Source organism: Aphelocoma coerulescens, chromosome 9, assembly GCF_041296385.1.
Source record: "Aphelocoma coerulescens isolate FSJ_1873_10779 chromosome 9, UR_Acoe_1.0, whole genome shotgun sequence".
Lineage (NCBI taxonomy): Eukaryota > Metazoa > Chordata > Aves > Passeriformes > Corvidae > Aphelocoma > Aphelocoma coerulescens.
This window is the reverse complement of record NC_091023.1, coordinates 1705943-1731058: the sequence shown is the minus strand read 5'-3', so window position 1 is coordinate 1731058 and position 25116 is coordinate 1705943. Positions and strand designations below refer to the sequence as shown.

Genomic DNA, 25116 nt, shown 5'->3' with positions numbered 1-25116 from the left:
TTTCTGAAGAACACAGCTGAGCTGTGGGCACCAGTCAGAGGATCCCCAGGATGCAGCGAGGGGCTCACACCCTCCCTGCTGCCCACAAACAATCCAGGTCACAGCACTCCACACACCTCAGGGGTTTGCAAATGCATGGGTGTGAGTGAAATCTATAGAAGAGTAAGTGTTAAGAGGCAAAGTCAACTTAGAGATCCTGTAAATCAACAGCACCTCTCCTTCCATAGGATCTTCTCTTGGTCTTTATGACGTTATTTCCCCTACACCCGTTTTTGAGCTACAAGGTACCAATTACTGCCCCATTTTATGAACTTCTGATACTAATGCTCTTTACCTGGAATTCAGTCCTTTTCTCTGCACTTTAAGAAGTCATCATTTTTTGCTCTAGTTGTTCAAAAAATCTGCCTTTCCAAATCTCTCTTTAGTCAGACTGAATTTGTCAGGCTGACCAGGGAGGTGGAATGAGCAGGAGCAGGTCCCCCCTGCCTCCAAACCCAGTGACCAGAGCTCCACATGCTGCTCTCAGTGATGCCTGACCCATTTCTGTCCTCAGTAAAGCACACCACCTGATGAAGCATCCCCTCAGCCTCCCCAGCAGAGCCATCACACCATCCACTTCCCTCTGTAACAAAGACATTTCACTCCCCTGCTGCCTCCACCAGTGCCAGCCCCTGGAACAGGGATTTTCTATTGCTGCTAAAAGAGCCCACCAGAAAAGAAATAGAATGAAATATGTGAAGATTGCCATCAACAAAGTGTCCCTTCATCCCAAAGGAGAACAGCATCTTCCTCCACACTGTCACACCTCCCAGCTGTGTTATCTGCACAGTGGTCACTGCTTTGACTCCCACCCTGGCAGTTCTCAGCACAACCCAGGGAAGCCTCCCTTCCCTGGCAGCCTTCCACTCACTCACAGCTTCTCCATAGTTTCCTGCCTACATTAAACATCAAACAAAGCCCAACAGGAAATTATACCAAAACCTCAGCTAAAAGTAGACTAAATAAGTTACTGGAGAGCCATGAGGTTTGCTTGACACTTCCTATCTTTGATAAAACCACAGTTCATTTGAACACGCTTTTTATCCACTCTCTTACAACGTGCTTTGCTATTTTATAAGTTTGTTCAAAATCCAGGACTGTGCATAATATTAAGATCAAACCAAGAGGTTGCTAGAGGTGTGTGTTCACCCTGTGATGCCTGTAAGCCCTTTTCCTCTCTCACCTGGAACAGAAACCCTCAATAGTGTTTCAACACTGTCTCAACCCTTCAATTGTTCCACTCCACAACACAGACAATTCTTCTAATTCCTTTTCTGCATTTCTCAAGGTTTGTTATCAAATTCCAATATCAGCTTTCATCTGTTTTGCAAATTAACAAATTATAGTCGCTTGTGATCTCTCAACCCAAAGTCCTGCTTAAAATCAGCTCTTCTGCAAGTTTGCTACTCACTAACTGCATCTCTAAAATAATATTGCACCATCAATAACATTTTGGGCCCAATCATGATCTTTCTGCAAAAGCCTACACACTTTGCTGTAGTGTCTTGACAACTGCCCATCCCAGAGGGCTTCAACAAATTTAGTGCCAAGTTTTGGGAAATTCATTGTGGCTTTGCCCCTAAACCTGCCAAGTTTCAGTTCCAAGTAATTGCAACCTTTGAGATAGTATTTTATGTGGTTTGCAGGAATTACTTCGATTACTTTCTCACACGTCTGTGTGCTCCCACACGTCTCCCCAGATAATTCCAGCAGCTTTTACACCTTATGTCTCACCAACAGAACTTTTACTGAAACACTGAACAATTAGCTGATCTGATCTCTAATGACCTGGGAATACCTTTTCCCAATAACCAGTGGCACAGCTTGGTGAAACCTCCTTCTCTTCAGGAACTCACCTGGAGAATTCTCTGCAGGATTGAAGGAAGAGCAATAAACGCAGCCATGTTGTTCAGCACTTGCATTGTCAAACTCTTCAAAGCTGGAATGTCAAACAGAACAGCCACAGTAGTTCATGAGGATTCCAGGAGCAAAGAGAGATCAGTCTTACAGATAAAGAGTGTTTTATTTCAGGTCATGTTTTCTGGTTTGAAAATAGCTTTATGTTTTTTCTCCTGCACATACTACACTAAGCACACAGCTTTTTGCAGCAAAAGGGGTGTTTACAAGGTTTTGATCCCACAATACCTCTGCATTCCTTTCCACACCCCCTACAGTAAACACCCACACTTTGACTTACTCGGTAGCACCACCATCCACTTTCCTGTCACTACCAAACCCAGTTTGGATCCTTGTCTGTGTTATTGCCCACAGACTCTAAAAGTTTCCAGTGTTGACCTTTGCACAAAACTTGTTCCTAGATCCTTAGCACAGGTCTGGGACGGAGCAAAAGACATTAGTCAGAGAATCCCAGAGTAGTTTGGGTCGGAAGGGACCTTAAAGCTCATCCAGTCCATGGGCAGGGACACCTTTCACTATCCCAGGGTGCTCCAAGCCCTGTCCAGCCTGGCCTTGGACACTGCCAGGGATGGGGCAGCCACAGCTTCTCTGGGCACCCTGTGCCAGGGCCTCAGCACCCCCACAGGGAAGAATTTCTTCCCAGTATCCCATCTAACCCAACTCTCCCAGCAGAGCTGCTCCATTCTCTGATCACCTTGGTGCCTCCTCCAGGCTCTCTCCAGCAGCTCCACGTCCTTCCTGTGCTGGGGACTGCCAAGACCAAAGCATCTAAGCCCCTTTTAAACTACTCTTATCTCTCCCACAAAGTGAGGCTGCTGTTTGAGGTGTGCTGCTGACTCAGAAGTGGAGTAGAGAATTTAGCTGGTGTATTCAAGTCCTACTGATTTTATGTATGGCAGACAGGTGCAGGCGGGGGTGCACAGAAGGGCTGGGCATGCACAGTGTCAGTGTACTACATCAGGAGTTCCCCAAGTGCTCACTGCAACCTACAAAGCCTTTGTACACACTGTGCACCTTGGCTCTTTCAGAGACCATCCTCAGTGCAACCAACTTATTAGCACAGCCTGTGGTAGGCTTTCTCCTCCACACAGGATGAAACAAAGTAAATAAAAAAACCCCTTATCTACCTGACAACTGCAGCCTACCAAACACCCAGCCTGAGCTCCCTGCAGGTCAGGGAGCAGGATATTTAGGAATGGAGTCACAAAACTGCTTTTCTTCTATTCATTCATCAGAGGAGAGAGACAGCACACAACTTTTGATATTTTCTGATATCTGGGGTCACAAATGCCAAAGTACTCACATTCAGAGTATGGACACTGCGACGAACCAGAGGATTTCTGTGGGGACATCATGGCCTCCAGCAGGGGAAACCACAGGGCCTGGAAGCATTGAAGGTGAGGAAAGAACCAGTAAGAACAGGGCAGTGCTAAAAATGAGCTGTGAACAACGTGAGAAGCCACTGGCCAAGACTCACTTCCACATTCTGAGAACAGAGCTGCATTTCTGATGACTGCAGTGGGACAGAGCTGAAATATGGCAAAGTAACCTCAGAGCAAAGCACTGCACTGCAATTGTCACAACAACCTGTGTTTGCTTCCTTCAGTCCCCAACTGCTTCTCCATGGGAGAGGCAAACTCTCCAGGGCAGAGACAGCTCACAGAGTGGGTAGCACAGGAAATGGATCCCAAATGGGAAAAGACATCTAAATTCTCTCCCTATCTGTTGTACAGTGACACCATTGCAGGGATGAAATGGAGCAGGTCACCTCTCACACTGGGCAGTGCTCCTGAAGAAATTACAGAGCTCTTGGCTTCCAGCCATGCCACCTCCTCAGACATGGGAACAACATTTTCTGCTCTGAGTTCAGAAATTACATAAATTATGCAGAATCTTAGGACTAAAGATGCCTTTGTGTCACTGATGTGGGCAAAATGGAAACGCAGCCTCAGTCTGAGGAGATGGGCAAAGCCAGCTCCCTCTGCAAGAGCTCAAGGCAGCTGCATGGCCTCCCCCCCCAGAGCCCAGGCTGACACTCAGTTCAGGGGCTGTAAACAGGCTCTGCAGCCACAGTGACAGCAGCAGCAGCTTGGTGCCACCAGGAAGCTGGCTCAGAGCTCACAGTGCCTCTGCAGTGTCTGACTGACAATTGTGCCCAACTTCCACCTGGGGCTGGAAAGGGGGAATGGCTGTGGTCTCATCCCTTCCTCCCTCTGACCTGAACTTTGCTTTGTGCTTCAGCCTCATGAGCGAGGATTTCTCTCTTATGGGTCCAAACCCTGAAGCACCACAAGAAGAACACAAGGAGAGGCACATGGTGACTGCCTGGACATACCAGCATCCAGGGGATGGGGAGAGCAAGACCCACGTGAGGCAAAGCTTCAGGAGACACAGAGGCCTGGGCTGATTTTAGTGACATATTTTTGATGACCTTACCTCTCGCTGTTGCTGGTCTAAACTGTGTGAATTCCTCTGGCAAAGAGCAATTGTTTTCATTAAAGTATCTTCAATATTTTCTAGCAAGGAAGGTTCAGCTGAGCCTAAGTGTCAGGGGGGAAAAAGCAAATTACAATTATAAAAACTGTTAAAAAAGTTAACTCCCATTAGATAAGTTAACTATCAATCCTTCTGCAAAATAAAACCATGCTGTTCATCTAAAGTCTGCTTACTGCAGTCAGCAACTACATTATAAAGACAAGTCCTGATTTTTGGCACTTTTCCTGAATAGCACAATAAATTGGGCAAATAAAACATTTCATTTAATCCAATAAGGAAGATCTTAGCTGTGGTTTAGGATACAATTAAGTAATGACTATGGGCACTGCATTTAATTAGGTGCCAATGAGTCCTTGGGCTAGTGAACAGCACATCTGTGCATATGCTCATTTTCTGGGGGCAGAACATTCCTACTTATCTGAGAAATTTGCTTTCAAAAAAGCTACTCCCAGCTGTCTCCCATCACTATTCCCATATAATGCCAGCTGAAGCTCAGTGATGAGTTTGAATGGATTCTGACATGGGAAATGTGTTTGGTAAGGCAAACCAGAGGACCAGTCCCAACAGGAAAAGCTGACAGGGCAGCTGACCACACACACACACAAACCATCCCTCACAGTGCTCCAGGTCTCTACTGAGATCAGAGCACCAGAGTGAGGGAGTGTCATCCAAATAACTACCACAGCCATGTAAATATGAACAGTGTCACTGCAATGCCTAGAAACCTGAAACAATCTCATTATACCAGGTGTCAGACACAAGCACTTCACATTTTTGTGTTTATCTGTCTGTTTTTAATAGAAAATGGAATTTAACTTGATAACTCTTACTTTCATCATCTTGAGTAAGCATCAGCAACTTGCTCTGCAATCGCTGAAACAAAAGAGAGGACACAGAACAGTCAACTAGGGAGTTTACTCCCAAGAATCCTGATAGAAATGTTTGTCAAAGGTGTGGTTGCACAGGCTCGCCCCCATTTTCCTCCCCAGCACGACTAACATGGCATAAACAGCTTTCCAAATATGGAAGGGAAAGCAGGAGCTTAAAGATGATTTTTGGCTATGAAAAACAAATTTCAGCATATATTATCTACTAAATGGCTGAAGACTTCTCAGAAAAATGTACTGATGTTCTGAGTCTGCAGACACCTCCATTTATTAGTATTTGACAGAAGGCAAATGCTTCCCTGGACTGTAGTGGGAAACAAATTGAGGAACAAGGACAACATCCAACCTGAGCACAGGCCACCATACTGATGGCATGGCATGGCAACAATGCCACATTCAGGAGTTGGGACTACTGTACCTCAAGCATAACCAAAAAGGCACCATGGATATCTCCCTTCTTCTCCAGTAAATAGGAAGAAGCCTCATGGAGCTGATGTTTTTGGGTTATCTGAGTTGAAAGGAAAAAAAAAGGTAAATGTCTGTCTGAAGAAAGCTGCCAGTGTTTGTTTATCCACGAGACAATGCTGAGCAGATGGCCAGGGCTGGGAGTGCCTGTGCTCACAGGCACCTTACCCAGGCTGAGCAGCTCTCCTGCATCTCCTTTTATTTCTCAGCTTGCACCATTGCCACCACCAGCACTCAGAAATTACCGGAACAGTTTCCATACAAAGAAGGAACAGTTGCTCTCCCAGCACAAGGCAGATTTTGGCAGTGTTGCTTTCCAAAAACCCCAGGCCCACAATTTTGTATACCCCCAACATAATTAGCAGCAACACAGCCACCCTCTACTCTGCAGTTTCTCAGCAGCTTCAGAGCACTAACAGCCGTTTCTTATTAGCCCTGAGACCCAAGTCAGAGTCAGCCCTGTGCTGCAGGAGAGCAGTTTAGCAGCTCAGAGGGACAGAGTGCACTAGAAACAGACTGGAAGATCGTCCAGAAACTAATCCAAGCCTAAGCTAAAGTATCTTTACAGCAGTTTAAAAGGGTAGGAGCTGATTTGAATGCACCCCCTGGCCCCTGTCCTCATACATCCCTTTCCTACCTGGATGGTTTCCTCCAGTCTGCAGTATTCCAGAACTTTGAGTGTCTCCAAAACCTGGTCCGGGCTGTACTGACAGAGCAGCTCGATGAACTGCTCACTGATGCAGGATGGGAGGTGTAGCAGGTCTTGGTTAATGCCTTCTCTGGAATAAAACAGGCACAAGAGACTCGAGTCAAATTCTAGCCCACAAATTTGGCTAGGAAGAAGAGTTTCTTATTCAATTGTGCGTTGTCCTTTATCCTTAATAGAGGAGGAAAAAAATCAGGTTTTAAGAGAAAAAATATGCTGTTTCTACTAGTTACTGGTGCTGGAGGTCTCTCAGCAGCCATTTCATTTGTTCCACAACATACTCTCCTGATGCCTCAGTACAAATTAAACTCTCAAAGACCCCTGTGAAGAAAGAGACCAGCACAGACACATCTCCAGTAACTCCATGGCAAAGAGGCACAAAGAATTTTCCTCATTTCTTCAATGAAGCCTGATGGTCTGAGAGCTCTGTTCAGACCCTGATTGTCTGTCCTACACACCTGCTCTGCATGTGTTTGAGGAAATGTTTTGCTGGTTTTTGCTTATTGTTCCTGAAATTCTTCTTTTGACTTCCTTTACCACATTTTAATGTTTCATCCCTTTGATCTACCTCACTGAAAAAGGAATTCATACTTCTTTTAGAGAAACATCCCCATTTTCTAATCCCTGGGTTCATTATTAAGCAAACTCACTCCTCATGGGGGGGGGGGAACAGAAGAGAGAACAGAACAGTGAGCAGTGCCCATGTCCCTTTGTCCCGACAGTTTCCTACTGATCTTGTTTTTAAAAAGAGCAATGTGAAGGAGGAGACTTCAGAGTAAGGAGAGAAAGGATGATGCTTTCCTGGAGTCAGATACAGCACCTGCAACCCTTAAATGAACAGCAGCTCTCTGCTACTGCATGTTACACTTCCCATGGCAGTTCTAGGACTGGTGCATCACGCAGAGAAACAGGGGAAGTTTATCCTGGCTAGGAAACAGGGATTTCTGCTGAAGCTCCTGCTAGGATAGGAAATGGATCAGGGTGTATATATTGAGTTTTGTTACCTTTCTGAACACAAATTCCTGAGCAGGAGAAGACCTGTTAGTGTGCAAACCCTACAGCCATGGGATGGAAAAGGTCTGATATCCAGTACCCTCTATTTCCTGGGAGCTACAAAAGGCATTATCATCCAAGAAAGGCCAGGAGAACGCTGTGCCCCGAGCAAGCCAAGAGAGCAGCTTACTGTGATTACAATGACTATAAATGCAACATGCCCAGAAACAAAAGCCTCACCCAGGTACTGATCACAGTGTGCAAGGTATGGGCACAGCTCCACAAAAACTGTGCCCAAACTATTGTGTTCTGACAGCAAAGGATGGACCTCGAAGGACCAAACAAACACCCTGAATTCAGCATCCACCATCCATGCCTCCCACAACAAACACCCTGTACACTCCCCCAGTGCCTGCAAGGGAGTGAGCGCTCTCCTCTTTCTGTGAAAAGGCTAAAATAAAACCCTCTCTATCTAAAATGATCTCTTGTCTACCAAGACAGGAAAAATGGCAACTCATGCATCTAGAGCATGAGAGCAAACTTCAAGTCTGGAAATAACTCTGGCACCATGATTTCGTGAGCAAGCTCACCCTTCCCTCAGCCATTCATTTCATCAAGAAGCACAGAGAAGAGACAATGGAAAGAAAGCTGGATTTTGATAATTTCTAAAACTAATCAACAGTCCTGAGTCCTGCAACTCCTGCTCAGCTCCATGGGATTGTGTTCACTCCAATATGACCATATCTGACATCTCCCCTGCCATACTCTTTCCAAAAAGCAAGGGAGAAGCTGGTTCCTCACAAAACCTGCCACAAGGGAGCCCTGCAAGTGTCACAGGCAGCTGGACACAGAGGAGAGGCCTTGGGAGAAACCCTCATGGTTTAGGAGTCTGTTACTACATTTATAAACCCAGAACACTGTGTGGCTAAGTAAGTTAATACTGCTGGTAAAATATAGAAACACAAATGCCAACAGACAATGCTTCCCTGTACTGGGATTTTTTAGAGGAAAAAACCCAAGAGTTTAAAATGGACCTGTAGCAAAGACTGTGATTAATGAGCTGAGCAATCCCTACTACATTCTCTGTTTCCTGGGGCTGCTTTATGCTACAAACATACAGACATTTGGTTTTAATTTCCCCAGGCAATTCCTGTTAACCCTGTTTCCTCCCTTCCCCCTCCTTAAAAATAAATCTCTAGCTAAATTAAATGGGCCAAATTAATCCCTAATGCAATTCCACCAACTCGGATAGTTAGACCAGCACGATGAGTCTTGTCCCTCTATGATCAAGCAATCATTTGTATCTGAGACCTTCAAAAGCTCATTTACTGCTCTAAGAGTCTTTATTTTAACAAGAATTTTGCTTCACAAATGCACGTAAACATTTAGATTGGATGAAAAGAGACCGATGTTTGCAGAAGAGCCTAATCACTATTTTATGTATAAATATACTACAAAGTGTAGGTGTATCTGCACTTAGGGTCTGCAGAGCAAGATTTCCCCTCCTTCCCTGCCTCTCCCAGGATACAGTTCAGCTCCTTGCAATAGGTCTCAGAAGAAAACAACTTCACAGCATGGAGAACAGGCCTCAGGATCTGAGTGTTATTAAGAAAAAGCCATGTGGCCTAGTGCACCACATGGAACATCACCCTTGAGGGAAAAGCAAAGACCTGGGGAAGATGAGATGCAGAAAGTTGCTTCCCCTTGCTGGCTTGAACACATCACGTGTTGCCTGTGATTAGAAGGTAACTGCAGGAGAAATGGGTCTATATAGCTCTAATTACGGTAGAGTGAAATTAGATACGTTTATTACTCAGAGATTATGGGAGGCACTCTGTACATAAGATTAAAATCCAGGTTAATTACTACCTTCACTGGGTGCAAGTGAAACCACAGCATAAACAAAGTCCTACTTAACATCCAGCTGGGTTTCATTTCTGCTTCACTTCACTTTTTTCTTTTTCCAATTAATCATCTATTAACTAAATCATCAGATTTCTTTCCTATAAAACCCAACCAAAATAGCTTTTGATTTTGTTTTGACCCCAGAGAAAACAGGAGGTGTGGAAATGAACACCTTCCACACAGACATGCCTGTAAAACTCAGGAAATAACAAAACATATGTTTGGGGGTTTGGCTTTGGTTTGGTTGTTGGTTGGTTTTTTCCCCTTAATTTACATGCTAAAAAAATCCAAGAGGTGATTGATTAATTCCGGGTTCTGGCTTCCAAAGCATGCTTTTTATTCCACTTCAACAAAAACTGAAACATTGACACTTGGATTTAGATAATATTGCCTTTTCCTACTCCTCCTCATTAAGCACAATTAATTTGTAACTAATTGACAAACCAAGATCTCTCCCTCAGTTGCATTAACAATTGCTTGAAAGCAACTGGAGCTGTGCATATCTAAGTGTCTTGTGGCATTTGATGCTGATTCAACAGAAAGAGAACACTCAGTGCTGAAGCACTGAAAGAACTGGAGCAGATGGAGCAAGCAAGTAGTTAAAAAGAGGAGCTTGCAGTGAAATATGGCAGCAGTTCTGCAACAAGACAGAAATGAAAAATGTCAGTTGACCAAAATGTTCTTCTCTTTATGTTAAACTTGGGCACCTTGGTCAAGTAACCAAAGCAGTGGGATGAGAAGAGAAGCTGCCATTGCTGAGAAGAGAAATGGGTGCTCCAGCCCCAGGGTAACCATTCCACAGCCCCCTGGAGCAGCTGAAGCAGCAGTGCCCAAGCTCCCACCCACATGCCAGAGGCAGCACATTCCATGCACTGGAGGCCACAGCACTTCCCAGGCAGGGAGCTGGCAGGGACTCCTCTGCAGGACACTCCCCACAATGCTTCTTTTGGGCTGCCCTCCTCAACTTGGGACACCCTGAGGCACAGGCCACCTTTCCTAAGCCTGATCTAGGCTGGATATTGATGCACTATTTCAAAGGAATAGGTTTTAATCCATGTTTTCAAGCTGCCGTTTGTAAAAAGGGCAGATTTTCTACATACCTCGGATCAAGGAGACTCCTCAGGAACTGGAAGAGCAAGAACTGGTCCTGTGCAACAGGAGGAGACAGAGTATTGTTATTTTAAATAATGTGCTGTAAAGGAGTGATCCCTGAACCATACCCACTGAAGAAAACACAGCTCCCAGCTGGTGCCTGCTGAAGGAGCTGCTGTAGGCACGTCTTGCACAAATATTCTGAGGATGTGTTTGCTGCCAGCAACTCTGCTCTGGGACTCCAAGCAATACTGAACCCCAACTAAAAGCTGCAACCAGCAGCTCTGAGATGATACATTTTTATGGCCAGAACTCTACAAACAGGCCAAATAATTGAGATGTAGCAATTCCTATCAGTGAGCACCTATCACCTATTTTTCTTCTGTTTCAGTGAGCAACTCTCACCTATTTTTCTTCCGTTTCTGACACAGCAACAACTCACTATGACTCTTAGCAATCATTTCCTCCAGGAATGACATCCCCACTGTACAGAAGCCCCAAACTAATGGAGTTTGACACTTCACCTGCAGGTTTGAGATGATGCTCTCGATCTGCTCGCTGAAGTGAATGGCTGCCAAGTCAGCTGCTTTACCTGGGCTCAGCACCAGCAGCTCCTTTGGGGAGGGAAACACAACCAAATTAATTACTTTTGATCTCATAGGCAATATAATTATGCAGCATCACCAAGTCCATCCAGACTGTAATTGCACCTTTGCCTAGATGCAGCGTAGGATAACAAACACCATTGCATGAAGAGAGATGTAGGAAAAATAGAAGGGTAGCTGGTAAAAAGAAACTTTTGAAAGTTGATGATTTTGCTACACACCAGGCCTTGAAGAACACCAAACTCCTCACACCAAGAACCCATCTCAGTCTTAAGGAGAGGAAGTTATTCATCAAGTTTTCTGACAGCTGCCTTTACCCCCTGCCAATGAGACATTCCCGGTGCCAACTGTGAGCCAGCAGGAAAGAGGAAACAACCAGCCCTTGGGAATTTCTCAGTCCAATGGAAACTGTTTAACTGGCTTGAACTGAACCAAATCAGAGGTTTAAAAGCAAGTTTCCTGTAACTGTTCACCGTAACTGATACTTGTCCAGACATGAAAAAGCAATTTCTTTATTGTAATAGAAGGAAACAAAAATCATTTAGATGCCTGTGGGTTTGCCTTCTGTCAAGCTTGAGCTAAAAGGCTTCATATCATACAAGTTTACACAACCCACAACATGAGCTTTTTGCTTCTAACCCTTCTAAATGCATCCACACTTCCAAATAAATGAAAAGCAACTGCTGCAAAACAATACTGTGCACCTGGTAACCCTTCCCAAACGCCCCTGCTGAACCTAAAACCAAGAAAACACTGCTTTACTGAACAAAAACAATTGTTACAGCAGTAAAGAAAGAAAATTTTCAGAAATGTACATTTGGAAAAAAACCCAAACTGAAGAAGTTCCTTAGCAGCAGCTTGGCATCCAGACAGACATAGCAGCCACTGAATACAGCCAAGCCAGCAACAGACTGGGGCAAAGGGAAGCAAGGAAGAGCCCAACCATTCCATGAGCTCTTTAGGAAGAGCTGTCACAGATGACGCCTTTGGAGAGGTTTCCAAAGGAAAACCTGCCCACCCCATGAGCAGCTCTGCAGTGTTTGACCCCACAGCTTTACTGCACAAGCTCAGCCCTTCACTGCATCCCCCTGACTCCTTCACCCACAAACCCAGGCAATCCAAAGCATCCAGTAGATGTTAAGCACAGCAGTGCAGAGGGACACCGAAAGGATGCAGTGTGACTGCCTTAATCTGTTTCTCTCTCTGGACAAACCCTCCCTGGGAGTCTCCTGGGCTGCTGAAGGTAGGACTGGCAGGCTGGAGGGAGCTGGCCCAATCTCCCTGCCTGGAATCAGTGCAACCTTCAGAGCCCATCCCCCAGCAAAATGTCTGGGGCTTGGGTTTCCATCCTCTCCCAACAATCTGCAAACATGGTACTGCTCAGACAGCCCTTGAGGGGACAGTACTGACACAAGGCATGAGGGCACAAAACCACCGGTACTGTGACTGAAGAGAACAGTTTATTTTTTGAAGATAAACATCAAGCAACAATGGCTGTGGGATAATGGGGAAAATGAGAAGTGGCACTGATCACAAGCCCCACTTTCTGCCATACAATCACCAGGAAATCCTCTCCAGACACTGCTAGTTTTGCCTGAAGAGGCTGGTTTGCTGCATTCATACCTCAGCAAATGACAGTTGTCCAAAGAGCTGAAATCACAGCTTCACCCCAGTAAAGTGTTATTTACTGTTTCAAGTCTCCTGAATGTCTGAGAGCAGGATTAACACAATGGAAAAGGACAAAAGCCCACAGCAGCCAGCAGGCTGCTAAACCACATGGAATTGTATATGCTGCTCACCAACTGTGGGAAACAGAAGATGCCAAAAGGAAACAGGGAGCTGATCTCAGTGACAGCACCTAAGAAAGGTGACCCACAGAGCCCATCACCAGCCCAGCAGCTCTCTGGGGGACCAGGGATGCAGTAGAAGAAGGAAGCAGACACAGGAGCAGCACAGCAGACAGCAGCTTGCCCAACCTGGAACCCCAGTTGCTCTGATGAGGTTGCCATGCACCAGGCCTGCTCAGCCCCAGCACAACCATGCCAACCAGTCCCACAGCTCTGCCAGTGCCTCTGGAGAGGGACTGTGAGCTCAGTGAGCCACATGTCAGACAGCTGCATTCACAGGGCTTCTTTGTGCATTGTCTTTTGAATCAGTCTCCCTCTTGGTCCATTTTCTCATTAGTCATGCACTACTTGCAGATGCTGGTAGAAACTAAAAGTACTCTTGATGTGCCCATTAGCTTTTTGTCTGCCTCACAGGATACAGATTCTGTGGCCATTTTCTGCTAAGGAGTGTGGTCTGTAAGGCTTGTTTTACAGACAGAATTATTTTCCTGGCTTATCTCCAGATCACCCTGGCAGGGACTGACAGCACTTTATAGGAACTAGAAATATTACAAATTCCCCACATCTACTGACTGGACAATCATTTCCGACACATCTCCATTCCCTGAAGCAGACAGAAATTGAAAATTATGAGCTGGAGAAGTCTAGCAGCAGCCTGTGTCTTACACAGAAGTCATGACCCCATCATCCCCCAGGTTAGCAGTGATGGGGCACCAGGGCTGAATGCACTTATCAGTGTGAGGAATCAGGATGAGGAACTGGATCCCACAGCCTGTGAGGTCAGCGATGTCCATATCCTGCCTTGCTGCTGCTGCATGCTCGGGAGATGAACACTTGCTAATGGATCCCTCCCCTGCTCCACAGCACTCAATACCCATCACCCCCTGAGAAGGCTCCATTATCCACAGAGCAGCACTTGAAACCAGGAAGGCAAGGAAGCCAGCCTGAATGTGAGAGAGGCACTTACCCTAACGTGTGAGAGCACTGAGCTTAGGTCAGAGCTGTCTCAACAGCTGTGACTCAGCACTGGACCCTTGTGCTACGGAAGAGCAGCCAGCAGATCCAAGAGCCATTAGCTGAGGGGCCGTGGGTGCAGGATATACTGCAGGATGTACCTACCTCTATATGGTCCAAAGCTTTCTGCCACACCAGCTGCTTCTCCTCAGCACTGTAGCCAGGCATGGACAGGATGTTGTGGATGTAGTTGAAAACTTCTTCCTGCAAGGCACAAACCCATAAATGCTGCAGTGTGTTCTGCAGCACCGACAGCACTGGCTTTTGGAAAGGAGAGTGTTTCCAACAGCCTCATGGCCTCAGGGCTACTCCTCTCTGAGCAGGGCAGGATGAGTGATCTGCAGGGAGGCTGTATGTCCCTAAAGAGCTCCTGAAGAACTGCCAGGAAAGGAGAGCCAAGAGGAACCTGGTGCTAATGTGTTAAGCACTGAGGTCAAAGAAAATTGTTCCTCCCCTATTAAAAATGTCTCCTTGCTCGCAGGGAAAAAGGACAGGACCTCGTTTGAGCTAGGAGCACAGGCAGAGAGAACATGGCCAGAGGGTAGCTCAGTTTTCCCAGCACATTCCTGAGTTCCTCCCTGATGCTGGCCTCTCCCCCAGGCTCTCCTGCACTGGCCCCAGCTCAGGTGCTCTCCTGTGTCATGGTCTCCAACCACCTCACCATCACAACCTTCTCTTCCGACTCCTTCACCCACACAACATGCAGCACTGTAGGTTTAGAAGGACCTGGTGAGGTCACATTTGCCAGACTCTCATCCCAAGTTCTGCTGGTGGAAGGGAATGCCTCAAAAACTGTGGCAGGTATGCAGCTGAGGCACATGCAGAAGGTAATGGCAGAGAGACAATAAGGGCAGAGAGCCTGTATCCAGGGGAAGAAACGTAGGGACCAAGGGCAGAAACAAAGAAGTACTGAAGTTAGCCACACCTGCAGTAAATCCCACCTTGCACTCAGGTTTGATGTACTAGCACTACATTTAAAAATAAAGGAAAACTCTGAGACTTTAAAAAAAAAGAAATCACCTCCTCTCCACTAGACAAACAGAAACAGTTTGATCACAACTAAGAAACCTCAACTGTTAAGGGCATTTTTAAGGTAATTATGCTAGAAGAGCAAGGCAGCTGTGCCCAGTCACTGTGGCCAGCAGGACAGGCTGCATGGCCATGACACAGAGAGGCCAGGAGCACCAGGGTTACTCACCTTCCTCAGGGGATCCCGCAGGTAACAGCCGATGATTTTGTCATAGCGAAGCTGCCGTTCATACATGAACTCACAAATCTGGTAGCTGAAAAGAAGGGAAACTTCCCACGTCAGGAAAACCACTCAGCTGAGCCAGCACAACAGGTAGGCAGCACTTGGAAGTGTCTTACATTGGGGTTTTCAGCACACAGGCTGGGTGGCTCCAGTGTGCTGGAGTGACATTTGTACCAGCCCCAGGCCAACCTGCCCAACAACCTCCCTCTTCTGGGGAATTAGCACCCAGAACAGAGAAAACTGGAGTTACTGAGGGGAGAGGCAAGGGACAGAGGACAACAATCCTTAATGAAATCAGGTCTCACAAGTTCTGCTGTCAGAGATGATCTTCCTTGTTTCCACAACACTCTCCTCTAAGTTAGGTCAATCCACTACACTAATTTGAAGAAATTCACTGAACATGACTCAACAATGTGTTATGACACAGCTTCCTGCCTTCACATTTTAATAAACATCTTCAATATTTTGAGACTTTACATAAAATCAGATGTAACTGAGGCAAACCAAATGAAGAGTCTGACAATTAATATTACCTTTTAGCTCTGATGGAAGTGGCTGAGCTGGGGGGCCTGGCTGTCAAATTCTCCGAAGCAAGGAGAAAAGGAGTGTTTATTGAATGTGAAGAATTTGATCGAGTTACTCCTTTTAGGACACACAGGAGAGCAGGCATGGCACACCCCCCACTGCTCTCCCTCTGGTCCTCTGTAGCATGCTGGATTCATTCATGAAACACCCAAACTCACGGCCTGGATGAAGATGCCCTCCCTGGCTGGCTCTGTTCTGGCATGACAGACTCTTTCTGGAATCATAAAGCATCTAAAGGAGATGCTGGAAATTTTTAGCCTTTCCAGATACTGTTTCTGTCTCTCCTACTCAATTCTAAAATGAGTACCATGGGGGTGGCTCCAGACCCCTTCATGCTTTTAAATCCACCTGTGGGTCTCACCCCAATGAGGCATCTCCATCTGCCAGGGGTAGAGCATTCCAGTATACAGCTGTACCTCTGAACACAGCCTGGGCTCTAGGATAGGCAATGTCAAAACTCATCAAGTCCCACAGGGTTTCTCCTGAAGGGTTTCCACAGCTCTACCCCCTCTTTTCTTAACAATGCTTTCTCTAAGAACACCCAGGAAAGAAAGTCTGGAACTAAACATGAACATCTTAAATGAAGCATACTGTGAATGCACAGGGAAAATAACCCCAAGCACAGCTGCAAAGTAGAAACAACAAAAGTGGAGGCAAAGAAGAGCTGTGGAAGAGCTTTAAAGGCAGTATTTCAATATGATACACAAGATCTAAAGGCAGTTTTTATACATTGTGTCCAGCAACTCACAACTCAGCCTTCTCTGCCATTTGGATAAGGCGGCTCTCTTCAAACTGCACGATCCCTCCTGCCTGGAGCAGCTCCAGAAGGACCTGCAGAGATTGAATGCCAGTTACTTACAGGGCAGCAGCAGCTGAACAGCCAGTGCCACTGCGAGTACACTGCTCCTGCTCCATTGAACTTGGCAAGAACACAGGGCTGACTTTAGTGATTTGTTAATTGATTGGCCTCTAACTAGGAAGGTCATGTGCTTATTGAGAACTTTCCTGCCTGTTCTTCCTCCTGCGGGCAATGCTGGGGTGGGACCCTTCCCTCCTGCTGTGCCCAGCACTGCCCAATATTCCCAAGCCCCTGTCTCTGGCATGTGACCCAAAGCCCACTGCCCACTCCCGAGGCCAAACTCTGCTCCACAGCCTGGCCTTGCCTGGTGCTCCAAGGAGTGTTCCCTGGAAGGCTCTTACCTGCTGCCTCTCGGAATGCCGGGAGTCATCATCCGGGCTGCACAGGAACTCCAGCACCTGTGCCAGGGGCAGAGGATGGTGTGAGCCAGGCCTGGCTGGCACAGCCAGGAGCACAAACTGACCAGCACACCCTGAGCACCAGCAGTGGCAACAGCAAACCACCACACAACGGGGCCATCGGAGTGCACCTGCTCTTGGAACCAAGTTGGGAATACTGCAACAGCAGAGAACTGCAGAAAGACTCCTGGGAGGGAAACACAGGACTCTGCACCAGGATCTAGAACCAAACTTTAGGGAAGCCAGGGAATATAGAAGAACCCAGGGAACCCCATGTTTGTGCTTCAGACTACACACAAACAGCTGGCACCACTACACTGACTCTCTCTCTTGGACTGTACCATCTCACCAGGAAAACAGGAAGTTATGTGATTCACAAAATTTAATCTATGTGGAGTGAAAGTGTTTCACCCAAACGTGTTTAGCCTCCACAGAGTTGTTAAGTCTTAAATTAGGACAAAGGACATATATATTCTAATTCATTTTTATTAGTGGTCATACATCCCTATTATCATCACAGCACAACTGCTGTAGCCAGTGAAGCCTGCTCCTCAGTCCCAGGAATTTCTGGGACCTAAGCTGGGATACAAAGTTAACTCAGGCAAGCTTTGGACATGCATTGGTGTAAATGCCTTTTTCAAACAGCAGAGAAGGTAGTGGCCACCTGAACTAAAAATGAAAGGTACATTTACAGGCTCTGTAAGCTCACTAATGTAATCTTAGTTGACACCCCTTATCCCAGACTGGCTTGGGCTGTAAAGAACCTTAAAGCCCATCCAGTTCCATCCCTCAGCCATGGGCACCTTCCACCACACCACATTGCTCAGAGCTTCATCCAACCTGGCCTTGAACACTTCCTAGGATGTAATGCTGCTTCTCCTGCAGTTCCAGCCAAGCTGAAACACACTGTACTGTGCTTCCACAATCTGTCCCACTCTGCTCCTGGGAAACCACAGCAATAGCACAGCAAGATGCCACCTGTACCTCCAGACCTGCTCCAGCCTACAGCACTGGCCACGCTTTCTGCAGTGGGGCATCCTGCTTGGAATGCCACACACACTCAGGAATACTTGCCTGGTCAAACAGTGTCCTGTTGACAAACAAGGTGTTGTTGGGCTTGGCGAGCTGCCGGGCAAGAAAGGTAAAGAGACAGCCAACCTGGGATGGGGTGAAGTCAGAATTCTCCACCATGACCTGAGAAATGTTGGAGAGAAAAGGGAAAAATAAACCCACAAGGGATTGATTCTGCAACTGCCTTTGGGAAAGTAACTGGGACAAGGACAAATCCCTGTGAGCCATCGTGTCTCCTCCTACCCCAGACACCTCCTGGTGTTAGTCCATCCTGAAGGTCAAACACAAGTCTCCTTCCCCAGCATGCAGCTGTGTCACCTGAAGACACAGACAGTGGATGTGTCCTTGCTAAAGCACTTCTGTCCCAAAGCTGAAGAGGCTCCACCTCTCTGCCATAAACTCAAGGAAAGAATTCTTGCATGTCCCTGCCTTTCAGGTGTGAAGAGGCTCCAAACCCACATTTATCTCCACCTCTGTAGCATGTGCTGATCATGGGACATGGAACAGCTTCTGAGCAGAGAAATGTTACATTGTTAAAGTATAATTATTATAGAAGAAAAACCCCCAAACACCTCATTTCAAGCCCCGGGCACTCACCACTTCAACTGTGGCATGCAAAGAACTCCTCTAATAGCTAAGAAATGACTGCAGGTTTGGGGAAAAGCTTTTCTCACATTGAATTAGCTGTTAGTCTAATAATATTTAGAGAAACTTCTGGCTGTGCTGACTTGAAATTACAGAAAAAAGGAGTATCTAAGAGTCACTACAAAAGGGATTGGAAACCCAAGAAGTGCTTTTCACCTGTGTGGCGTATAAAACACGAGCCTGATGTGTCCTGACTTGGTGTCTCCTGCTTCTAAAAAAATCCTAAACCCGAAGTGAAAGTGAAATGGCCCTGTTTGGAGAGTCTCCTCTAAAAGCAGTGTGTTTAGTTGGGAGAAAATCCATCACCTGGAAAATTCTGTCAGCTAGGATCTAAGAACTGCTGTAGCAAAGCCTTGCCATGGAGCAGCTCACAGCTTATAACCTCATTCAGTCAGAGCTGGCAGGAGTCAATTGATTTCTTCAAGTGACCCAGAGCTCCAGACCCCCACGAGATGCTAATGGTTATGTGACACAAGTGAGGCAGGCAGGCCAGACACATTAGAGAATCAAGCAGAGCTCTGCTTGAAACACCAGCCAACATAATCATTCTTTCCTAGTCTTAATTTTCTGTCTAAAAATGCTATTTCGTACAGGACCCTAGTCAGAACAGCATTACCTAACACCATTAAAATATTATTCACTGAACTATCTGGAGTGTTTTATTAATTTTTAGCTTTGTTTTTCACAAACTGGGTCCTTGTCAGTCTATGTGAAGGTGAAAATACTACACCCCTGGAACAGAGCAACCTTCCAGAGGCTGCAGGCCAGCCACATGGATGATACATTTGGCAAGGTTTTGATTGGCATTAGCAGCACGTCTGCATTCACCAAACTATTTCAAAAGCCCAGCTATTTCCTAGGTGTTTTCTTTACTGCTAATGGCAAATTTAAATTGAAAGTTCCAAGAGCTTTTAATTTTTATCCAAAAGGACAGCAGATTCCAGACTGACAGTTCTCGTAACACCACACTGTTTGCCTGAAGATGCAACGCTGCAGCCCTCCTGCTGTTGGTGCCAGGACAGGAACACATCCCCAGCAGCTCTGGAACATGGCTGCAGTGTGCCACCTCCTGCTGACAGCAGCTCAGGACACAAACCAGAGGGGCTGAGCCAGCACAGAGCTAAAATACCCCTCAGAGCCACGTCCTCCTTGGGCAGGCTCACAAAACCCCTCACAGTGGCAGGCAATGTCGCTGCCCACTGCAGCAGCACTGCCACCCGAGTCACTCACTGTGCCCTTGTCTCATCTATCAGTGATGACAGGGACAGGGAAATGCTCCTTATGGTATGTTTATACATAAACAGCTTCCAAGCAGAGTCACTCATGATTAATGGTGACAGCTTGGAGGGGAAAGCAAACGGTGCTTGGCAGCGAGGGCTTTTAATGGGAACATCCATTGTTGGGAACAGGGGCTGGGGATGACAAGTGATTTCCAGAGCACCAGGCTGATAACTGACATTCCTCTTCCCTCCTAAACTAAAGATAGGCCTGTCATCCTGGAAATGCTGCATCCCAAACACAGTGTTTACAGGCACGGGGAGCAGGGATTCAGCAGAAAGGCAGTGGCACCCTGCCAAGCACAGGATCTGAAAGGCCTGGGATCCCTTAGATCTGGGACCTTTTTACCTGCTCAGAAGGAATCAGGGAGTAGATCCAATGAGAAGCAGATAAAAATAAGCTTAACACTGCAGAGATGAGAAATTTGACAAAGTATCACCCAGGAAAGGAGAGCCAAAGGAAAACACAGCAAAGGAGATCTCTCTGTCAGCATATTTAAAGGGCATGAATCATCACTTCTGAATATCCAACCGACAGCTTTGGCTGAGGTGAATCCATGCTCTTGCCCAGCACCTCCTCAGAGGTGTCAGCCAGGGCAGGACTGGAAACACCTCCTCCAGATTACAGGCTGTACTGCAGAGCATTGCATACAATCAGTCAGACACAAACACAGCTCATTTTTAGGCACACTCACTTTCAGAAGAATGTCCACAATTCTCTGTTGATACTCCACAGCTTGCTTGTCATTCTTAAAGTCTTCAAAAGTCTGCAAGAGGCAAAACACTGACACCTTGAGCACAATCCCTCAGAATAGCAGCAAACAGAAAACAGACAATGCTGGTTTCAGTCCTTTCTCTGCATATCCCTAAACAGCAGGTCCCAAGATATAATTTGCTCTTTTGTAACTACCAAAATGGTTTTTACACATTCAGGTTAAAGCAATGGGTCCAAACAGACATAGGAAATTCTAGAAATTTGGAAAATAAGAAAGACAGATCTCCATGCATGAGACAGAGGTAGGTACTAGAACACTCTTTACAAATACATTATTCTCATTTTACCTCTGTTTTAAAGACAGCCTCTGTTGCCAGCAGACATGTGTAATGTCATGTTCATCACTCTGTATTTAAGGCCACAAAGGACTACTGTGATTCCCTCTGATATCTTATAGAACAACCACCAGAACTGTTCCTGCCCCAAGTCAGGAACTCCTGGTTTAGTTAAAGCATGGATTTATTAACAGGAACCTCTCTGATGATGGGAGAACTGGCACTGCATTTTCCTCTCAGAAAGCCAGCATCTCTTACCAGAGCCAGCACATTGAGGAATTCCCGTGTGTCGAAGTGCAGCAGGGTCCGAACGTAGGGATACACCTCCTCATCCACAGAGCCCTCAGATGAGTGCAGCCGGATCAGAAACTCAAACACCTGCAAGGACAGGGCAAGCAAAGGTTTCCTATGGATTTCAGATAACTGGCAGCACAAGTGTTTGGGAAAGCAGCACTGTTACCTGCTTTGCACTTCAGCTTTAAAGCCCCTTAGGAGTCCATCAGTTCTTATTTGAGTGGTGTTTTCTGTTGCTTGTCAGCAGGAAAAAATTCCTCTCCTTACACTCACCAACCAATTTAAGATCAATCAAAATTTAAGATCAAACAAAAATAAAGGCTTATTTATACTTGCAGACAGAAGCGTGTGAAATTAGAAAACTCCCTCCCCTTCCTGGCAGCTTTCCTGGGAAGCTGTGCAACTCCTCCTTATCCAGGGCACAGCTCCTCTTCTTGTCAGCAGTTCACTTGGGAAGAGCCAGTCAATCTGCCCCCTCACTGAGAGGCACAAAGCTTTTGGCACTGCACTGACTCACTGAGGTGCTTTTCAGCTCTGTCTCTTCCACTGACTTTGCAGTTCATGAATTTTGAGGGCATCTTCCAAAATAAACTCCTTTTACTGAGCCCCTGACAGAGGTGTCCAGGGAACCAAGAGGGCAGAGCCAGCTGCAGGTGTCTCACCCAGGCTCACAGCAGAGCTGGCTGCCAGCAGGAAGGGAGCAGGTGGCTCCAGGCTGGAGCAGCACTCGGGACTATGTGTTGGGTACACACTGGCATCCCACGGACAACTGACAGGTCATGTGCTCTCCCAGCCATCCTCAGCAAGTGGCATGTTCCCTCATTTACTCCTGTTCTGAGTTAATTTTCTGTCAGCACAGTGGCAGTGAATCCAGCAGGAATTAGCAGCTTGCCTTTCAGATCCACACCTTCCCTGCTGGCCTCCTTGATCCCAAATCTGGCAGCTAGGAATGCTTAAGAAAACAAAACCAACCCACCAGACAAAAAGGTGTTACTTTAGCCCAGCTCTCAGGAACACCACCAGGAATCACAGAAAGGAGAGGCTGAAGGCTCTTCCCAGAGCTGCTGCTGCTGACTGGGCTCCTGCTTCCCCTCAGAGCCTGAGCAGGGGACATTCCAACAATCCTGGGAGAGGGCAACAGCCAGTGCTTGGCCCAGCAAAGGGGAGTGGATTCCCCTTTGTCTGCACAGCCGCTGAGGAAAGGGGCTGCAGGAACCCAGAGCTACCACACACATACAGCTACAAATTCTGGGTTAGGAAAAAAATCCCAAACATAGAAAAACCACAAACAAAAACCCACCCCTCATTCAAAAAACAGCTGGTCCATTGTACTGCAAAGAGAAAGTGCAAAAGAAAAAGCAGTTCATCTCACTGGAACCCTGAAACTGAAGTGAAATGCTAAAAACATCAAAAAAAAATTTGTGGTAAAACCAGCCAGAAACTCAGGAAGAAGTTTTGTGAGCACAAATACGATGATCAGGAACATCCTCTGTTTCAAAAAATTGTCAGATTAGTCCAGAGGAGTGAAAAGCCCTCAAGAAACCTACAACCAAGAGCTACTTAGAGACATTTCTCCCCAGTGTCAATCCCCTGTCAGGTGCATTTGAAAATGGGAAGACCCTCCCATATTTGACACATTAAGTTTACAAAGAAGAAACAGTTACACATTTCTGGTAACTGTGGTAAAGAATAAGGCAAAAACCCAATCAATGAGAACTCTGTGTTCCCACACCTCAATTTACAGCTAAAAGAAAAATACTAAGTTTAAATGTTCAGGCAACAACAACTGTTTGATTTCATCCATTAAAAGCTAATTTTGTGATTACAGTAGGATACACTCATATCACAAAGATAGTTATCAGACTGATAACAATGTTCCCTTGGAAACCCATGAGACAAGACATATGCAGCTTCTTCAAAAAGCCTTGTATGGGAAGTTGCCTTGCAAGAGGTTTCTCACCTGATTTTTCACCAAAGGTACCAGATCTTCAGGAATATCACCCAATGGATATGCACGGCCTGCCAAGCAGCAGCTACAGAAAAGGAGGGGAAAGGCATTTTAATACACCCTGACATTAAAGAGATTGAGAACTGTTCATTTTTGACTTAATTTTCAGGATGCTCTTAACACAAGGCAAACCAATTTATTTTGTAAATCATGAAAGCAAGAAGCATCCAGGGCAGCACTGCTGCTAATACACACTGAGCCAACACACTGCATGAATTTGCATGCAGGGGATGTCATTCCACAGCAGGAAAGTAATGGGGAAACTCGGTATCTCTCACAAAATTATCAATTCTAGGAAGCTCGAGTAATGCAGAAGCTAACTTCACAATCTTGCACAGATTCCAGAAAGAGGAATTCACTAATGAATCCCTCCTGTGCAAGCTCCTGCAAATGGCAGGGAACACAGCAAGGAGCAGCTGAGCACAGCTATCCCAAAAGGCAGGGCAGAAAGGGCCAGAACATGCTACAAAACATGAGGCTACAGAGCCCTTGCTCAAGGAGCTCTGTCTCTCACACACAAAACTCACTCCAGCCAAACTGTGAAATTAAAAATGTACATCAGCAGTAACTTGGGCTCTAAGCCTCCAACTTGATCCCTCCTATTCACACACACCACGTGCAACAAGAAGGGATGGTAAATTTAAGTGAGCTGCAGTGAGTACCCACTGCTACTTTACACAATCTCTCAGAACCTGAAGCTCCCACTAAGGTTCTGCAACTACAGCAAGTTTAAAATCTGGTGCCACCACTACGCAAGACCTCACACTTTCTGAAGGACCTTACCTTATATATACAAGCAGCTTGTTACCCATCACCACCTGCTCATCTACAAAACAAAAATTATTTGTCACCCTTTCTTCACAAGACAAGAGACAGAGATGCAATTCTTCTGCCACACACACAGAGTTTATCATACAAAGTTGAGCAGCTTTACACACAGTAAATAGTACCAGAACACTTCTGTTCTCCAAGACCCTTGTATGGGGTATGTATTCCCTTTTTGCATCTCTTTGTTGGAAGTGACTACGGATATTCAAAATACCAAGTATCAAAACTACAAACCCTCAAAGGGAAAGAATTCTGTACCTGTGAGAGACTTCCCAGCATTCAGTGGAGGAGCAATGACTTTGAACAGCTTCTGTAACAAGAAAAAAGGCAGTGCTCAAGCAGCTAGAAAAGCTCAAAGCAAAGAACCTGTGTGGTTTTAAAGCAGAGATCAATGGGGTGTCTTCCCACAGAAACTCTTTATCACCACGTCTTTTAATTAAAAAGGCACAGAGGACTCCAAGACATGGCAAAAGATGCTTTTTACAACTGGTGTTATGAAAAAACAGCTTTAATTCCATCAGCTCTAACCCTGAGCACAGGCCACACTAAAGCAAAGCAATGTTCAGCAGTCTCAGAAGTCAGTCAGAGCACAATCCACCTGCCCCACATCCTGTTCCTGTATCTCCTGCCACTAAACAAACCTTCAGCCCACCCAGCAGGGTAACCAGAGCCTAGTTTGGGCACGTAGAATGAGGACTTGTCTAAACACTTCCCTCTAGAAAGCAAAGTTATCTGTACTCATACAGCTACTGCTCAGTTTCTGGAAGGCCTTTTGAAAATCATGGCTGCCTAAAGAGCCTCCCTCCTGAGAAAAATCCAATGAGATTACAGCTGCTAAAACTCAGACAGGTGAAGATTTTCCCGTTCCAATGGTCCCAGCTCT

The 25116-nt window shown here is 46.1% G+C and overlaps 1 protein-coding gene across 1 annotated transcript in view; it reads right to left on the bottom strand.

Annotated features, from left to right (window-relative positions):
* Positions 1-25116, bottom strand: part of VPS8 (VPS8 subunit of CORVET complex) — a 68736-nt gene that overhangs the window by 16983 nt on the left and 26637 nt on the right. Inside the window, exons 23-40 of the mRNA XM_069024000.1 lie at positions 24492-24543; positions 24189-24231; positions 23358-23430; positions 21362-21481; positions 20749-20820; positions 18135-18254; positions 17004-17060; positions 16552-16634; positions 15165-15249; positions 14072-14170; positions 11025-11114; positions 10509-10555; positions 6442-6583; positions 5758-5847; positions 5283-5325; positions 4393-4496; positions 3260-3338; positions 1896-1978 (exon numbers count right to left, since the gene is read on the bottom strand). Coding sequence (XP_068880101.1) covers positions 1896-1978; positions 3260-3338; positions 4393-4496; positions 5283-5325; positions 5758-5847; positions 6442-6583; positions 10509-10555; positions 11025-11114; positions 14072-14170; positions 15165-15249; positions 16552-16634; positions 17004-17060; positions 18135-18254; positions 20749-20820; positions 21362-21481; positions 23358-23430; positions 24189-24231; positions 24492-24543 — 1482 coding nt within the window. The remainder of the gene's footprint in view (positions 1-1895; positions 1979-3259; positions 3339-4392; positions 4497-5282; positions 5326-5757; positions 5848-6441; positions 6584-10508; positions 10556-11024; positions 11115-14071; positions 14171-15164; positions 15250-16551; positions 16635-17003; positions 17061-18134; positions 18255-20748; positions 20821-21361; positions 21482-23357; positions 23431-24188; positions 24232-24491; positions 24544-25116) is intronic.